Source organism: Colossoma macropomum, unplaced genomic scaffold (assembly GCF_904425465.1).
Source record: "Colossoma macropomum unplaced genomic scaffold, Colossoma_macropomum, whole genome shotgun sequence".
Taxonomy (NCBI): Eukaryota; Metazoa; Chordata; class Actinopteri; order Characiformes; family Serrasalmidae; genus Colossoma; species Colossoma macropomum.
The window spans coordinates 112944-129107 of NW_023495928.1; the positions used below are offsets into that span (position 1 = coordinate 112944).

The 16164-nt window shown below is 39.3% G+C and overlaps 1 protein-coding gene across 1 annotated transcript; it reads right to left on the minus strand.

Annotated features, from left to right (window-relative positions):
- Positions 1–965: 965 nt before the first annotated feature.
- Positions 966–15942, minus strand: LOC118803590 (NACHT, LRR and PYD domains-containing protein 12-like). The gene is made up of 9 exons (XM_036564067.1): positions 15834–15942; positions 8793–8847; positions 7905–8106; positions 5894–7667; positions 4826–4999; positions 4500–4673; positions 4174–4347; positions 1186–1359; positions 966–1089 (listed from the first exon to the last, which is right to left on the minus strand). Exons 1-9 carry the CDS (start codon positions 15899–15901, stop codon positions 966–968), a joined length of 2919 nt encoding a protein of 972 aa, XP_036419960.1. The 5' UTR covers positions 15902–15942.
- Positions 15943–16164: the final 222 nt, after the last annotated feature.

Here is a 16164-nt window from a genome sequence, read left to right on the forward strand (position 1 = left end):
AGTTTGTTTCCTGTGAAGAATAAGTTGAAAAATATTTTTTACTTAGAAAATCAACAAAACAAAGTCTGCATCCCTTTTATGAAGGGAAATCTATTCTCTTATTTCCTGCTGTTGGGGATCTTCTGTGTTCAGGGATTATTACTGTCATATCCAACAAGTCTGTCCAGTTCAGTCACTGCAGAGTGTTAACAGTAGAGGAAGGTGAGTAAAAGTACAGCACATACTGGAGAAAGTTTCATTTAATTGATACTTTTCTATTTTTTGTAAGATATTGAAGTAATTTTAGATTCTATTCATTATTGTTTCTTTTGCATTTTATTTTAATGTTTAAAGCCCAACTGTATTTTATCCAATTAGATTCTCTTGTTGCTAACAGATATATTGAGAGTTGATAAATATTTAAATGCCAAAATGTGTTAGCCATAGTTTTCATAAATGTATGTATCATCACACAAGCTTAAAAAATATAATAAATTTATGTGAAATAAAAAATTCTAATTATTTTCAAATCAATGGTGTTTTGTATCTGTCATTTAAGAAATAAACCCGTTCTCTATTATTAGATGTTTATTTTAATCCAAAGATGATCACTGTACTACTGTAAACATTATTATTTTAAACATTTGATCTCTTTTGGCTGTGTCTGGTGCATATAAGCTATATCATAATACAACTGATGGCATATTTCACCCCAAAGTGTTCTACTATTGCTGGTTTTAAAGGGAGGTGCTTAGGTGCAGATTAAATGTACATGCTTGAAAATCTCTACAAAGACAAAAACCTGGCAACTTTGGAGGCCTGGACTACACACTGGTGGTTTCAAAGATCTGAATTTTAAAGATTTGAAAAGAAAATCACCTTGAACACCTGCATAGCTTGAGTCTGACAGAGTAACTTTTCCAGCATATCTACCGACACAACTTCTGAACTTGGAACACTCTTCCTGAAGAGTGTGTATAATTAACTCACTCTAGTTTCTTCATCTTATAGTGTGGATCCTCCAGTAGATCAGAGAGCAGCTTCACTCCTGAGTCTCCAATTTTTTTGTTGCTTAGATTCAGCTCACTTAATTGTGAAGAGTCGCAGATCCTGCAGAGAGAACATTTGAAGCTTTTAGATCTGTTTAATCTCCTATTTTTGTTTTTGTATGTGCATCTTCAAAGACACAATCAGTCAGTAACTCACTGTAGTTTCTCCAGTTTACAGTGTGGATCATTCTGTAGATCAGACAGCAGCTTCACTCCTGACTCTCCTTGTTTATTGTAGTTCAGATTCAGCTCCCTCAGGTGTGAGGAGTTTGATTTCAGAGCGGAAATTAGAGCAGCACAGCCTCCATCCGTAATACCGCAGAGTTCCAGCCTGCAGAGAGAAAAAATTCACAGTTCAGCACTTGTAAAGACAAAGGTAGAAGACAAAAGAATGATCTCCTGCACTCAAAAACATGCTTTTTAAATAGTAAACTCCTCTTAGATGGTTAATTATATTGATTGGTATTTGTGTTATGTGTATTATGACAGCACACATTTTACATTAATTTTTACCCAATTTTCTCCCCAATTTAGTCGTCTCCAATTCCACCCGCTAGTTAGGACTCCCCCAATCACACGATGCTATCAACGCTAGGAGGGTGAAGGCTAACACAGGCTTCCTCCGAGACCTGTGAAGCCAACCACCGCTTCTTTTCGAACTGCCGCTCACGCAACGTCACTGGACAGCCGAACACGCTCGGAGGAAAGCGCCAACCGCCAGATCTGTTACGTCAGCTAACTGACGCCTGCGCTAACTAGCATCGCGCTGAGTGATGGGGGTAGAAGGGGAGGCCATCCTACCCACCCAGACAGAGCGAGGCCAATTATGCTCTCTCGGACTCCCAGCTACGGATGGCTGTAGCATCACCAGGGATCGAACTCGCGATCTCCTGATGATAGGGCCAACGCTTAGATGGTTGCGCCACTCAGGAGCTTTACATTTTTAATGAGCACAGACTTCCACTGTATGTCCAAGTAAGAATTTGTTGGATTGTATGCATAAGTTTCCTAATTCAGAAAATAGCTCATTCTATATACTAAATTAAGCTAAAGAGAGAGTTATGATATGAAGTGATGAAACTTATAGCGACAGAACATGCCTAAACAAACATAGCTACCTAAATGATGTTTGAACAGTGCAGTTAGCTAATAAAGACAGTTTAAACAGTATTTGAAATTGTGAAAGTACCATATTCCTGTGTCACTACCATCAAATTTTGTGTGTGGAGTCTGTAGACTAGATGCTAGCTGTGGTATATCTAACAAGCTAACAGCTCCACAAACTACCTGCTCCAGAATCATAATTTTAGAGGAAATGATATAAATTTGAGAATCTATTCTGTGATGTGTGGAACTGTTAATCCTCTAGTAAAGCTACTCAGTCCTAGTTTGCGCTAGGTGCTAGCAGGCTAACAGCTTTATAAAACAAGGTAGACTCTATTCTGGCAAACTGAAGCTCCACTGACAGAAGTTTAGAGTATAAAGATTCAAATCTGAGCAGGTGAAATGGAGGGACTAGTGTCACTACTGACAAACACTGAATCTAACCTGCTCTGTGGTGTGTTGTGCTGTTAGCCTGCTAGTTAAGTTGGAGCTATTTCTGTTTGTTTTTTTGCTCTGATCATCTGTCCAATCTGCCCAAAAAATATTGTTGAAGTCAAATTTATTTTTATAGCGCTTTTTACAACAGGCATTGGTACGAAGCTGCTTTAAAGAAAATCAAGCAGGGGAAGTAATGTCCATGATTAAATAGTTTGTGAGGAAGGTGAAGTAATGTCTATGATTAAATAGTTTGTGAGGAAGGTGAAGTAATGTCCATGATTAAATAGTTTGTGAGGAAGGTGAAGTAATGTCTATGATTAAATAGTTTGAGAAGCAGGGAAAACAATGTATATGATTAAAGAGTTTGTGAGGCAGGGGAAACAATGTTTATGAAAAAATCATTTATGGGGCAGGTGAAACAACGTCTATGATTAAATAGTTTGTGAGGCAGGGGAAGTAATGTCTATGATTAAATGGTTTGAAAGGCAGGTAAAGTAATGTATATGATTAAATAGGTTGAGTCAGTGCAGGATGATGATCAAGAGGGTCAGAGTTATGCAGGTGAGGCACAGCGTTGGACAGCAGATACAGAGCTGTGCATATATATATATATATATATATATGCTGAAAACCTTGGAATCACTTTTTAATATTTTTCATTATTGTTAAATTTTACTTATAACAAATTACACAGTGCAGATTTAAAAGCTCATGACTTGACAACAAAAGGTACTTCTAGATGTTTTGGTACATATTATTGTCATGCATTCAGCCAGTCCTGAGATGGACAAGATGAACTACATCTCCCAGAATCCTCTGGGGGATCATGTGGCGGAGCTACTTCCCTACACCCAGAGTCTGACTCGGACTCCAATACCCAGACTTCCCAGCGAAGTCACATGACTCCTGACTGGTCCTCATGCTCCTATCAGCGCTCACGTTCACCAGAATACTAATATGTTTCAGCTGTTTCTATGTCGTATGACTCAGATAGTTGAAAAGCAAATCAAACTGAATCATGATAATAAAATCAAAAGGCCAATAACATTGATTTTTCATATTCTAACTATCTATACAACCACAGGAGGCTGTACTCTCCCTGTGAAGGCTACTGAAAACAGTATATGTGTATGTACATGGGGCAGAGAATAACCAGGGACAGGGGCTGCAAATTAGCTTTAATTAGAAGCCCTGTATGCATTATATCTGCTGTATTTTAAGTAACATTGTTTTTCTGTATTGTGCTTGTTAAATAAATATATATAAATCTATAACATATATATATGTGTGAGCTTTTGTTTGTATCTCTTAAATAAATACCTGTAAAACATTGTATGAATCAGGGTTTCTCAACCACTGTGATGGGACACAAATGAGCTATCTGATCTTTAAGCCAGTCAGAATTCTCAAGTTTTCCATGTCAGTCCCTGATAAGAGTCATATTTAAGCAACTAAACTACGCAACTGTGAACATTCATGCATCTTAGGGATAAACACACAGAACTTGAGGTGGAAAACATTGAAAACCCCTGGCATAAAGAGCACTGCTCTAAATTTGATGTGTTTTGTGTGTTTGTGTGTAAAAAAGCAGTAATTCACTCACTGTAGTTTCTCCAGTTTACATTGGGGATCCTTCAGTAGATCAGAGAGCAGCTTCACTCCTGACTCTCCTGGTTTATTGTAGTTCAGATTCAGCTCTCTCAGGTGTGAGGGGTTTGATTTCAGAGCTGAAACAAGAGCAGCACAGTCTTCTTCTGTAATACTGCAGAATTCCAGACTGTAGAGAGAAGAAACTTTTCAAGATTACCACTGAACACAAAAACACAACAATGTAGAAAGCAAAAAGAAGAATAAAACATTCAACTACCATGCAGAACTTTATACAACATGCATGTAGCACACACTTCAGAACACAAAGAACACACTTACTGTAGATTCTCCAGTTTACAGTGTGGATCCTTCAGTAGATCAGAGAGCAGCTTCACTCCTAACTCTCCTGGTTTATTGTAGTTCAGATTCAGCTCTCTCAGGTGTGAGGGGTTTGATTTCAGAGCTGAAACAAGAGCCGCACAGTCTTCTTCTGTAATACTGCAGAATTCCAGCCTGTAGAGAGAAGTAACTTCTCAAGATTACCACTGAACACAAAAACACAACAATGTAGAAAGCAAAAAGAAGAATAAAACATTCAACTACCATGCAGACCTTTATACAACATGCATGTAGCACACACTTCAGAACACAAAGCACACACTTACTGTAGATTCTCCAGTTTACAGTGTGGATCCTTCAGTAGATCAGAGAGCAGCTTCACTCCTGACTCTCCTGGATTACTGTAGCTCAAATTCAATTCTCTCACGTGTAAGGGGTTTGATTTCAGAGCTGAAACCAGAGCAGCACAGCCTTCCTCTGTAATACTGCACTTAGACAGACTGTAGAGAGAAGAAGAAAAAACAGTAAACAGCTCAGCAAAAGTTCACCCAGCAACCATTAGAATCAACACATCAGAACCAGAGTCACAGGAATTCTGAAGGCAGCCCTGGGTACAACTGTCCTGGAATACCTACCTCACCTCATTCATCCTGTAGGAAAAATGCAGATTTCCAAGTAACATACACAACATTTAACATCAACATATATCAAAAGAAATCAACTTAAATGAGAGTTACATTTTTGAAGAGTTCTGAAGTTAAGCTTAAATAAAATTAATAAACATTACTAATGATTAGTGAGATTATATGCAAGTTGTTAATTAGACATTAGAGGCAGGGAGAGATTAAACTAGGATGTCACCACTGTGGTATCTGTGGTAGAAATGCAGATTTTAAAAAATACACAGAGCATGAAAAAAGTGGACAGGTTGCTTTTTGCTGTTATGCACCAAAGATTTGGAATTCTTGGAAATTCACCAAGCACCATAAACTAACAAAAAACACTAAGCAATAACACACACACACACACACACACACACACACACACACACACACACATCAATAATGAAAAATTTCCTAATACAGAACAACCTATACAAATCACTGTCTTTCACACTAAAGAAAAATTATCAACATATCAGGAAAAAATACAAGACTACCTGTAATCTTTCGCTATATATGTTTCACTTCCACTCATATAACTGGATTTGATCAAATAAAAAGATTGTAAATGTGTTCAACTGTCTCTCTCCTTTGATTTCACAGTTTGGGATTTTACCTTTTCAGTAAAAACAAAACCATACCAATACATACATACAGTAACGCATGTAATGTAATAAATGGGAAAACATCAATAAATCAGTTCACAACAGCACAAGAAAAGAAAGTACTCACACAACTTTTCTGGATGCTTTGGCCACTGGCAGCAGCCTCAGAAGACAGTCCTCTGATCTGTCAAATTTACTCAGATCAAACTCATCCAGCTCCTCTTCTGAATTCAGCATCACAAACGCCACAGCTGACCACTGAGCAGGAGAGAGCTCAGCTCCACTGAGACCACTGGAACCTCCTCTGTTTATGTATGTTTGAACTTCCTGCACTAGAGACTGATCATTCAGTTCATTCAGACAGTGGAACAGACTGATTGTTTTCTCTGGAGAGGAATTCTCCCTGATCTTCTCCTTGATATACTTGACGATTTCCTCTTTGCTCTGAGAGCTGTTTCCTGTCTGTGTCATTAGGCCTCGTAAGAGATTCTGATTGGACTCCAGTGAGAGACCCAGAAGGAAGCGGAGGAAAAGATCCAGGTGTCCATTCTCACTCTGTAAGGCCTTGTCCACTGCAGTCTTCAGGAAGTCAGACATTGTTAACTTTTTAAAGAAACCAATATATCCAGTGGTTTGCTGTGGCAGCACGTTTGTGTTGCTGGAGATGACAGAAATAAATGCATATAAAGCAGCCAGAAACTCCTGAACACTCAGATGCACAAAGCTGAAAACCTTCCCCAGGTGCAGCCCAAACTCCTCTCTGAAGATCTGAGTACACACTCCTGAGTACACTGACACTTCTCTGACATCAATGCCACACTCTCTCAGGTCTTCCTCATAGAAGATCAGGTTCCCTTTTTCCAGCTGTTGGAAAGCCAGGTTTCCCAGTGCCAGAATAATCTTTCTAGTCTGTTTATGATCAATGTCACTTTTTCTTTGGTACTTTTGGCTGCTGTGTTTGATCTGAAAGATCAGGAAGTGTGTGAACATTTGAGTCAGAGTCTTGGGGATCTCTCCACTCTCTGCTTCACCCAACATCCTCTCTAGAACAGTGGCTGCAATCCAGCAGAAGACTGGGATGTGGCACATGATGTAGAGGCTTCTTGAGGACTTCATGTGTGTAATGATTGTTTCAGCAAGGCTCTGATCACTGATCCTTTTCCTGAAATATTCCTCTTTCTGAGGATCACTGAACCCTCGTACCTCTGTTACCTGGTTAATACAGTTAGGAGGGATCTGATTGGCTGCTGCTGGTCGAGTAGTTATCCATAGGAGAGCAGAGGAAAGCAGATTCCCCTTGATGAGGTTTGTCAGCAGCGCATCCACTGAAGCTGACTGTGTAACATCAAATACGCTCTGATTGTTCTGGAAATGTAGAGGAAGTCGACATTCATCCAGACCATCAAAGATGAACATGATTTTGTAGTCATAAAAGTCTCGTGGTTTTATTTTTTTTGTGTCTTTGAAAAACTGATGAAGAAGAGCCAACAGACTAAGTTTCTTTTTGATCAAATTAAGCTCTCTAAAAGGAAGTGGAAATATGAAGAGAACATCCTGATTGGCTTTTCCTTCAGCCCAGTCCAGAATGAACTTCTGCACAGAGACTGTTTTTCCAATTCCAGCGACTCCTTTAGTCAGCACAGTTCTGATGGGTTTGCCTTTAAAGATGTCATTGCATTTGATGGGCGTCTCCTGTGTTGCTGGTCTCCTGGATGCTGTTTCAATCTGTCTGACCTCATGTTCATTATTGACCTCTCCACTCCCGCCCTCTGTGATGTACAGCTCTGTGTAGATCTCATTCAGAAGTGTTGAGGTTCCAGGATTTGAAATTCCTTCATTAATTTTCTGACATTTTTCCTTCAGTGTGTATTTGAGCTTTTGATGACAGGAAGGAGCCAGTTCTAATAAAAAGAGGAAGAAATAAGAATATATATATTACATATTAACATTTAATTTTGCATTACTACAAACATAATATGACATAGTTTCATCACAAAAGGATGTTCAAAGGATGTTCATGTTGTAAATTAACCATAATTGTTACTGAACAGTGATGAATATTAATAACAGCATCATCACAATATAAACTTTTTACATTTGTGTACATAATGAATAATCACATAATCCTGATCTCTTACTGGTCTGTAATGTGTTGGCGAGGTCTGTCTGGTTCATGTTCCTCAGGACGTGCAGTGTGATCTTCAGCGCTCCCTCTCTGACACTCTGATCCTCCTCATCCTCCACCTCTCTCTCAGAGCATGCTGGGTAATCCAGACTCAGTAGCTTCACAAACCTCTTCAGCTGATTCTTTACCAGAGAGATGACTTTGTGCTCCAGCTCCTGATTAAAAAACAAATGATTACAGAAATAGAGGCCTGTTAACCAGTGTAACAGTATGGTTTTATTTAGTAAAAAGCATGATATATACATTATTTGCATGATAATATTTATAAAGTTAGAAAGATTATTTTTTGTAATACATTTCATGCACAAAGGCTGTGTAAGTGCTTTACATAAATAAAAACAAAATAAAAACAGCATAAACACAGACAGTTCTCTTTCCAAAAATGTGTTTCCTTGGCAAAAACACGTTTTGCGCTCACATTAGTTGAGAGATTAAAATACGAATTTGTATTACATTATATCAGGGATAAAGCAGAATCACTGCCTGTTACCACTAGATAAAATGCAAATCATTCTATCCAACCAATAAAATTTCTAAAAGTGCTATGAATATTCAAAACAGTAAATTGTTATTATGCTAAATGAATAAAACTGCTCTAAAATGAAACATTAAGCAATGTGAAAATGCAAATTATGTCATAAATTATGATTGTAATACACTATAAACAATATCTGTTGTTCTTACTAAAACAAAGTAATTTTGCTCCCTTATATGTTGACTTTAATTAGTTAACTTATTATTTACATTTTAGTTTGATAAATATATTAAGGCAGTCAGAGTAATTAACTATTCAGTTAAAACACAATCATTTTTACAGTGCTATGTTGTCATTTACACCTACTTGGAATAAGAGCTTCTTGTTTCTCCTGGTAGTGTCTGGCGTCTCCTTCTGTTCTCTGTGTGGGAAACTTAACATTATTTTTTCATGTTTATATACTTTAACAGCACTTTTAGGACATCATCATATATTCCAACACATTCATTTAAACTTTTAGTTATTAACACTGTGAAAGATAGACAATGAATTATACAGTCATTAGAACACATCATCTCCCACTGGAGTTTTAGTAATCCACTAACACTCCAGACAGCAGATAATATTGATCCATTATTGTTTTTCCATCAGAATCATCATTTTGGTTGAGTTGTATCAGGTTTGTGTTGTATCAGTGTTATAATTATTGATATATTAATTAATATATTAATATCAATATCATGATTTTTTTCAGTATTGATTCAGGGTGCAAAACTGGTTAAGAATCACCATCAGATTAGAGCGCTGATTCAATGACATTAACATTGACACTAACATTGATTTAACAGTGATTTAGTGACTGATTGATGTCTGAAATTCTGCTTAATAACCAGGACTGTCTGTATGATGTAGAGGCAGCACATTATACAAAACAGACAGCAGATGATGATGGTGAAGTGTAGACACTCGTCACAAAACAAGTAGTGAAGAGTGGGAGTGCATATTATCAGCTATTAACTATAAGAAAAGAACTGCAAGTATGAAACTGATTTAACCCCTAAACCTCCTCTCTCTCAGTCCTGTGGCCTTGTTTATAAACAGCGCATTCAAATAGACACAGATCAGGAATGTGTGCACTTAATCACACACACACACACAAACCAGGACTTATAAGGAAATACATGGTGTGAAATTGTGTGTATGTTTATGGAAGCCCATGCAACTCAAGCAAATGTACATGAGCTTCACTGACTGATGGTAAAAAGAGAAAAAATTCCAGGCAATGATTACTTTAAAAGTGAAAATGAAAATGTATGAAATAAAATCCATGTTTTTCTTCTAGAAATGTAATAAAGCAAAAATGAAAGTATGACATTTCAGTAATACTCAAGCAAGGTACAACTCTTCCAGAATAATACTGAAGTACATCAACAAATCACTTAAGTATCTTCCACTTATGTATGTATATGTGTCTGCATGTTTGTGAGTGAGTGTGTGTGTGTGAGAGAGTAAGGGGGGGTGGGGGTTGTGTTACAGAAGTATTTGTTCTGCTGGAATTTGTGTTCAGGTTAAATGTGTTTGAAGACTCATTCTGTACAGTACAGCATATTGTTATTTTCCATGTAATGCTATTTATCACACAGAATAAAGAAATATGAATGGGGCAGGACATATGTTATGACTGTGCTGCTCTTGCTTGTTTAACAATTTGTAAGAAAATTCAAGCCTTTGAGCCATTGTCCCATCAAGAACACTGGAGTTCAGAGAGAAAGTAGAAGCGTCTTTAAATCTCACTGTTCAGTTTCACACCATTCTTACCTGAACTTAGTATATATTTTTCTGAAGTCTATGAATTTTCCCTTTGACTGGTCACTCTTCATGGACACACAGCTGGGTTCAGATGAATCAGATCTCTCACCCTGAACCAGTCTGAAACACAAACAATATCAGACATGACCTGTAAACTTTTCTGCATGTCTGTGTGTGTGTGTGTGTGTACAAAAGCCTTTTTGTCCATGCACATAAGATGCTAACAAGCTATGAGTTTTAGAGAACCTGACTTCATGATAGGGGTGAGCAGGAAACCAGAGTAAAAGTGGATACCAGTATGATGTTCTCTCACGATGTGAATGTTGCAGCACCATGATAAACCCAAACGCAGAGAACCACAAACAGCGCCGCCCCAAGACTAAGTAAACATGAGCATGAACAGCTTAAACAAAACTGCACCGCTGAGTGCTGCTTACAGACGCTCCCACGTTAATCAGTATATTTGCACAAAGCGAGTTAATTCACTGCGAGCGACAGAGAGCACGTCACTGCGAGTGACAGAGAGCAGCACACCTTAGAACTTCAGACCGAGCAGCGTCCAAACTTTACTTGAGAATTAGTTGAAAATTCTGCAGTTAGCAGGCCGCTAACCCCCTCACGCCTCTCCCTCTTATTTTGTCTTCTCCCTCTCTCTTTCTCTATCTCTCTCTCAGTTATTCCCTCAGCCCATCCACCATGGCGTCCGCCCAGAAACGCGCCCTCCAGACCCTGAGCGCAGAGTTGGCCCGGCTGGACCGGCAGATCACCGCCCTGCTGAAGAAGCAGGACGAGCTCCTTCGGCAGAAGTCGATGCTCGAAGTGGCCCGGGAAGTTTCCCCCTCGGTGGTGGTGCCAGCCTCGTCTTTCTGCACGCCGGGAGACGCCGTTCTCACGCCAGCCCCGCATGGTCCCTGGGAACGCCAGCGCCGCAGAGGGCCCTGCAGACCCTCACCACCACCCCAGCCGATCTTCACCTCCGTCGTTAATGAAATTATTACCGATCACAGCTTTGATGCTCTGTGCCTCACAGAAACATGGATTAGACCCGATGACTACTTTAGTCTAAACGAAGCCACACCCCCAGGCTACAGCTATGCACATAGCCCTCGTTTAAGCGGCCGAGGTGGAGGTATAGCAACTATCCATACTAAAGCTTTAGGCGTGAGGCAGAAAGTAGGCTATACATTCTCTTCTTTTGAAGTTCTTTTTCTTAATATAAGTAATCAAGGAGCACATAAAAATTCCGTTACACTAATTACAGTCTACAGGCCACCAGGGCCGTATTCTCAGTTCTTACAGGAATTCTCTGAGTTTCTATCAAGTCTAATAACGCTTTCAAATAAAATAATAGTTGTCAGAGATTTTAATATCCACTTAGACAATCCCCAAAATGCACTAAGCAAGGCATTTATATCTATCATAGACTCCATAGGTTTCACCCAAATCATAAAAGGGCCCACACACTACCACAACCACACTCTAGACTTAATACTGACTTTTGGTGTAGACATAGATAACTTAGCCATTCTCCCTGAGAGCACAGCAGTCTCTGACCATTACTTAATCTCTTACAAAATTCACTTTAGTGGTAATGTGCATTCATCACCATGTTATTGTGTCAAGCGGACAATAACTCCCTCCACAGCTGGTGGCTTTATTAGCCTATAGCAGCAATGATTTTATGAATTTCTTTAGTGATAAAATTGAAAAAATTAGGCAGAAAATTCAGAATACGCAATTAAACTCTAGAAACCTGCTTCCCCATAATGCCAGCCTCAACCTTGAAAATATTATAATTCCTGCAGAGAGGCTGGAATCGTTTACCTTACTCCAAGAAAATTAACTAGTTAAAATAGTCTCTTCCGCAAAATCATCTACCTGTATGTTAGATCTGATTCCTACAGGTTTACTCAAGGAAATTCTGCCAGAAATAACCAAGCCTATTCTGCCAACAATAAACTCTTCTCTTAGCCTTGGGTACATCCCAAAATCTCTTAAACTAGCAGTAATTAGACCGCTGATTAAGAAAGCGAACTTTCAAATTATAGACCCATCTTGAATCTCCCCTTTATATCGAAGATCTTGGAAAAAGTTGTAGCAAAACAATTAAGCTCCTATTTGCATAGGAATCAAATACAAGAAAAATTTCAATCTGGTTTTAGGCCACATCATAGTACAAAAACAGCACTAGTAAAAATTGTAAATGATCTATTATTATTTTCTGACCAAGATCATGTGTCCTTGTTAGTCCTCCTCGATCTTAGTGCAGCATTTGACACAATAGACCACGCTATCTTACTTGACAGACTAGCAAACCTTGTAGGGGTAACAGGAACAGCTCTATCCTGGTTCCGGTCCTACCTCACTGATCGGTATCAGTTTGTTAATATAAACGGTGAATCATCTGTTCTCACAAAAGTAAAATATGGTGTTCCACAAGGCTCTGTTTTAGGACCTGTATTATTCACATTATATATGCTGCCACTAGGCACCATTATCAGTAAACATGGCATAAACTTCCACTGCTATGCCGATGACACTCAGTTATATTTAGCAAGCGACCCAGATGATAGAATTAAACTTAGCAAGATTGAAGACTGTATAAAAGACATAAAGGACTGGATGTCGAGTAACTTTCTCCTTCTAAACTCAGATAAAACAGAGGTTCTGCTTCTTGGTCCAAAGCGGCTAGAAACAGACTGTCTAATTTAACACTTAAACTTAGCAATTTCTCAGTTGCATCAAGTTCATCTGTAAAAAACCTTGGTGTCATTATAGACCCTGATCTGTCCTTCGACGCACATATAACTAATATTACTAGAACAGCCTTCCTCCATCTCCGCAATATTGCTAAATTGAGAAATGCATTGTCTCTACAGGATGCAGAAAAGTTAGTTCATGCATTTATTACTTCAAGGCTAGACTACTGTAATGCCCTGCTGGCTGGATGTCCCAGCAAAAGCGTTAACAAGCTTCAGTTGGTCCAGAACGCTGCAGCCAGAGTCCTTACAAGACCCAGAAAGTTCGACCATATCAGCCCAGTTTTATCAGCCTTACACTGGTTACCAGTAAAATTTCGGATTAATTATAAAATTCTCTTGCTGACTTATAAAGCACTAAACGGACTCGCCCCTCAGTACCTGAGTGAACTTCTCTCTCACTATGAACCATCACACCTACTTAGATCACAAGGTGCTGGCTTACTATTAGTACCTAGAATTCATAAAGTTACGTCAGGGGGGAGAGTCTTCTCATACAAAGCCCCCCAGCTTTGGAATAGTCTTCCTGTTAATGTTCGGGACTCAGACACAGCCTCAGTGTTTAAGTCTAAGCTAAAAACTTACTTGTATAGTCAAGCCTTTGGTAATTAGTTTTCCCTGTCAGATCCAGACCTGCCAGAGTCTCTGCTAACACTGTAATTTGTGATCAGTCACCCATTACAGAACTGACTCTGTGTGTTTTCCTTTCTTTTCTTCGCCGAGTTGAACAGCTGCCCATCCTGTGCGTTCTGATGCTGCTGCCTTTTCTGCCTCGATCGGGGGCCACTGCTCGTCAGCCCTCTGGACCGGCTTACCAACATTGAGCCTCCTGCTGTACAACGCCGTACAAACCTCACCCTCACAACCTGACCCCACTGATACTACTGCTGTTGCTGCATGAACTAATCAAAATTATTCACTTGAACCAATCAATCATTCAAACTAATTCAAATTAATCAATCACCCATTGTAGAACTGATTGTGTGTTTTTCCTCTCTTTCCTTTGCCGAGTTGAACAGCTGCCCATCCTGATGCTGATGCTGCTGCCTCTGCTGCCTTGATTGGGTGCCACTGCTCACCGTGTAAACCTCACCCCCACAACCTGACCCCACTGATGCTGCTGCTGCTGCCGCTGCTGCTGCATGAACTAAACTATTTAAATTAATTGTTTGCTCCACCTTTTACCCTGTTTTTGTACTATAATACTTTATACTAACAATGTTTACTATCCGGTGTCGACCAGAGGAGGATGGGTTCCCCTTCTGAGTCCTGGTTCCTCTCAAGGTTTCTTCCTGTTTATCTTAGGGAGTTTTTCCTTGCCACTGTCGCCACTGGCGACGCTCATGGGGGCTTGGACCCGGACTTCTTTTTGTAATGCTCATTTCCTTGTAAAGCTGCTTTGTGACAACACCTGTTGTAAAAAGCGCTATATAAATAAACTTTACTTACTTACTTACTACTTACTAATTATTGGCCACATGAAGCATCATGAACATGCTGTGCGGTGTTCACACGTATCTTTACTTTGTGAGGCTTTCTACTTTATCTCTTTTGTTTCGCTCTGTTGGACCAGAGCCATGACTCTGTGTTGGACAAAACAGGTTTTTCCCGTCACTCAAGGTTGCCAGATTCATGGTTTCTCTGACAAATCCGGCAAGTTCTAAAATCCAATGCAGGTAGAAATTATACTACAATGGTGCAAAAAGTCATTGTTTGGACTACTTTCTAAATATGTTAATATTTAAAAATGATGTTGTGATCTTACACGCTGTTTCAAATGTTCAAGTTTAGACATTTGGGGTCAGTTTAAAACTGCAACAGCTCACATGTGCTGGACATTCACACAGTGTTTGTGCTGCTGAGCAGATCAGCAAGAAATGATTTATTTGTGTTATGATAAAATACAGCTCTGAGCATTATAATGAACACACACACTGACCTACATGTGTTTACAGTACATACACGTGAACACAGGGCCATGTGCACAAACACACACACACACACACACACACACACACACACACACATACATTTGTTCTGAAATGAAATTCAAAAGCAACAACCAGTTTAACGATATAATTGAACATTAATTAAGGTTAAGAGACCCTTATTAGTCCCACAACAGGGAAATTTTACCTATGCATTTAACCCATCAATGAAGTGAACCACCACATACACACTACTGAGTACACACACACTAGGGGGCAGTGAGCACACTTGCCTGGGGCAGTGGGCGGCCCTATGCCTTGCTCAAGGACACCTCAGTGACGTACTGTTGGCTCTGGGGATCGAACCGGCGACTTTCCGGTCAGAGGACCGGTTCACTACCATCCAGCCCATGACTGCCCCCAATAACAATCAATAACACAGGTGCCAAATATCACATCCTTACAAACACAAGCATGAGAAAAGTTAACATCTCTCTGCCTTCATAAAACCACAGACAGACACAAACCAGCTCTCCTTCATAAAACCACAGACAGACACAAACCAGCTCTCCTTCATAAAACCACAGACAGACACAAACCAGCTCTCCTTCATAAAACCACAGACGGACACAAACCAGCTCTCCTTCATAAAACCACAGACACACACAGACCAGCTCCGCTGGTCAAATGACATGTTTAGTTCATTTTCTAAATGTAAATAAGTTAAAACATCCTCTACAGAGACACACTTCTGGACTGAGTTTGTTTACTGAGTTTAACGTGTTGGGGAAGAAAAACATAAACCTTGGCCTGTGCAAAAGTTATGGCACATTTTATATTATATTTTGATGCAGGTGAGACTGGAAATGAGGATCTTTCTCTACACCATTCTTACTGAAAACTGTCTTTACCTCAGCTCAGTAGAACAGTCCTCCTCTCTGAAGAGTGGTGGATCGTCCATTGACCGGTCACTCTTCATGGACACATGACTGGGTTCAGGTGAGTCTGCTCTCTCTCTCTGATTCACACTTAAACACAATATAGAAATATGAATATATGAGTCTTAATAACAAAAAACACCAATATAAAGTGAATTTAAATCTAAGTATACTGGGAGATTAGTTAAATTTCATATACGTTTTCAACCAGTAATACACAGTAACCTATAATAACATCAATAACAATATTATGCAAATTATTATTTTATTTTCTGACTCAGTCTTTCTTGATGTTTCTCTTCAT

Bases quoted from the DNA above. Each gene is read 5' to 3' on its own strand.
- LOC118803590 (XM_036564067.1), bottom strand. From the start codon at position 15,901: ATGAAGAGTGACCGGTCAATGGACGATCCACCACTCTTCAGAGAGGAG. The intron at 5,000-5,893 runs GTGAGTACTTTC...TTCTCTCTACAG, and splicing joins AAAGCATCCAGAAAAGTTGT to TCTGTCTAAGTGCAGTATTA. The intron at 4,674-4,825 runs GTAAGTGTGTGC...TTCTCTCTACAG, and splicing joins TGTAAACTGGAGAATCTACA to GCTGGAATTCTGCAGTATTA.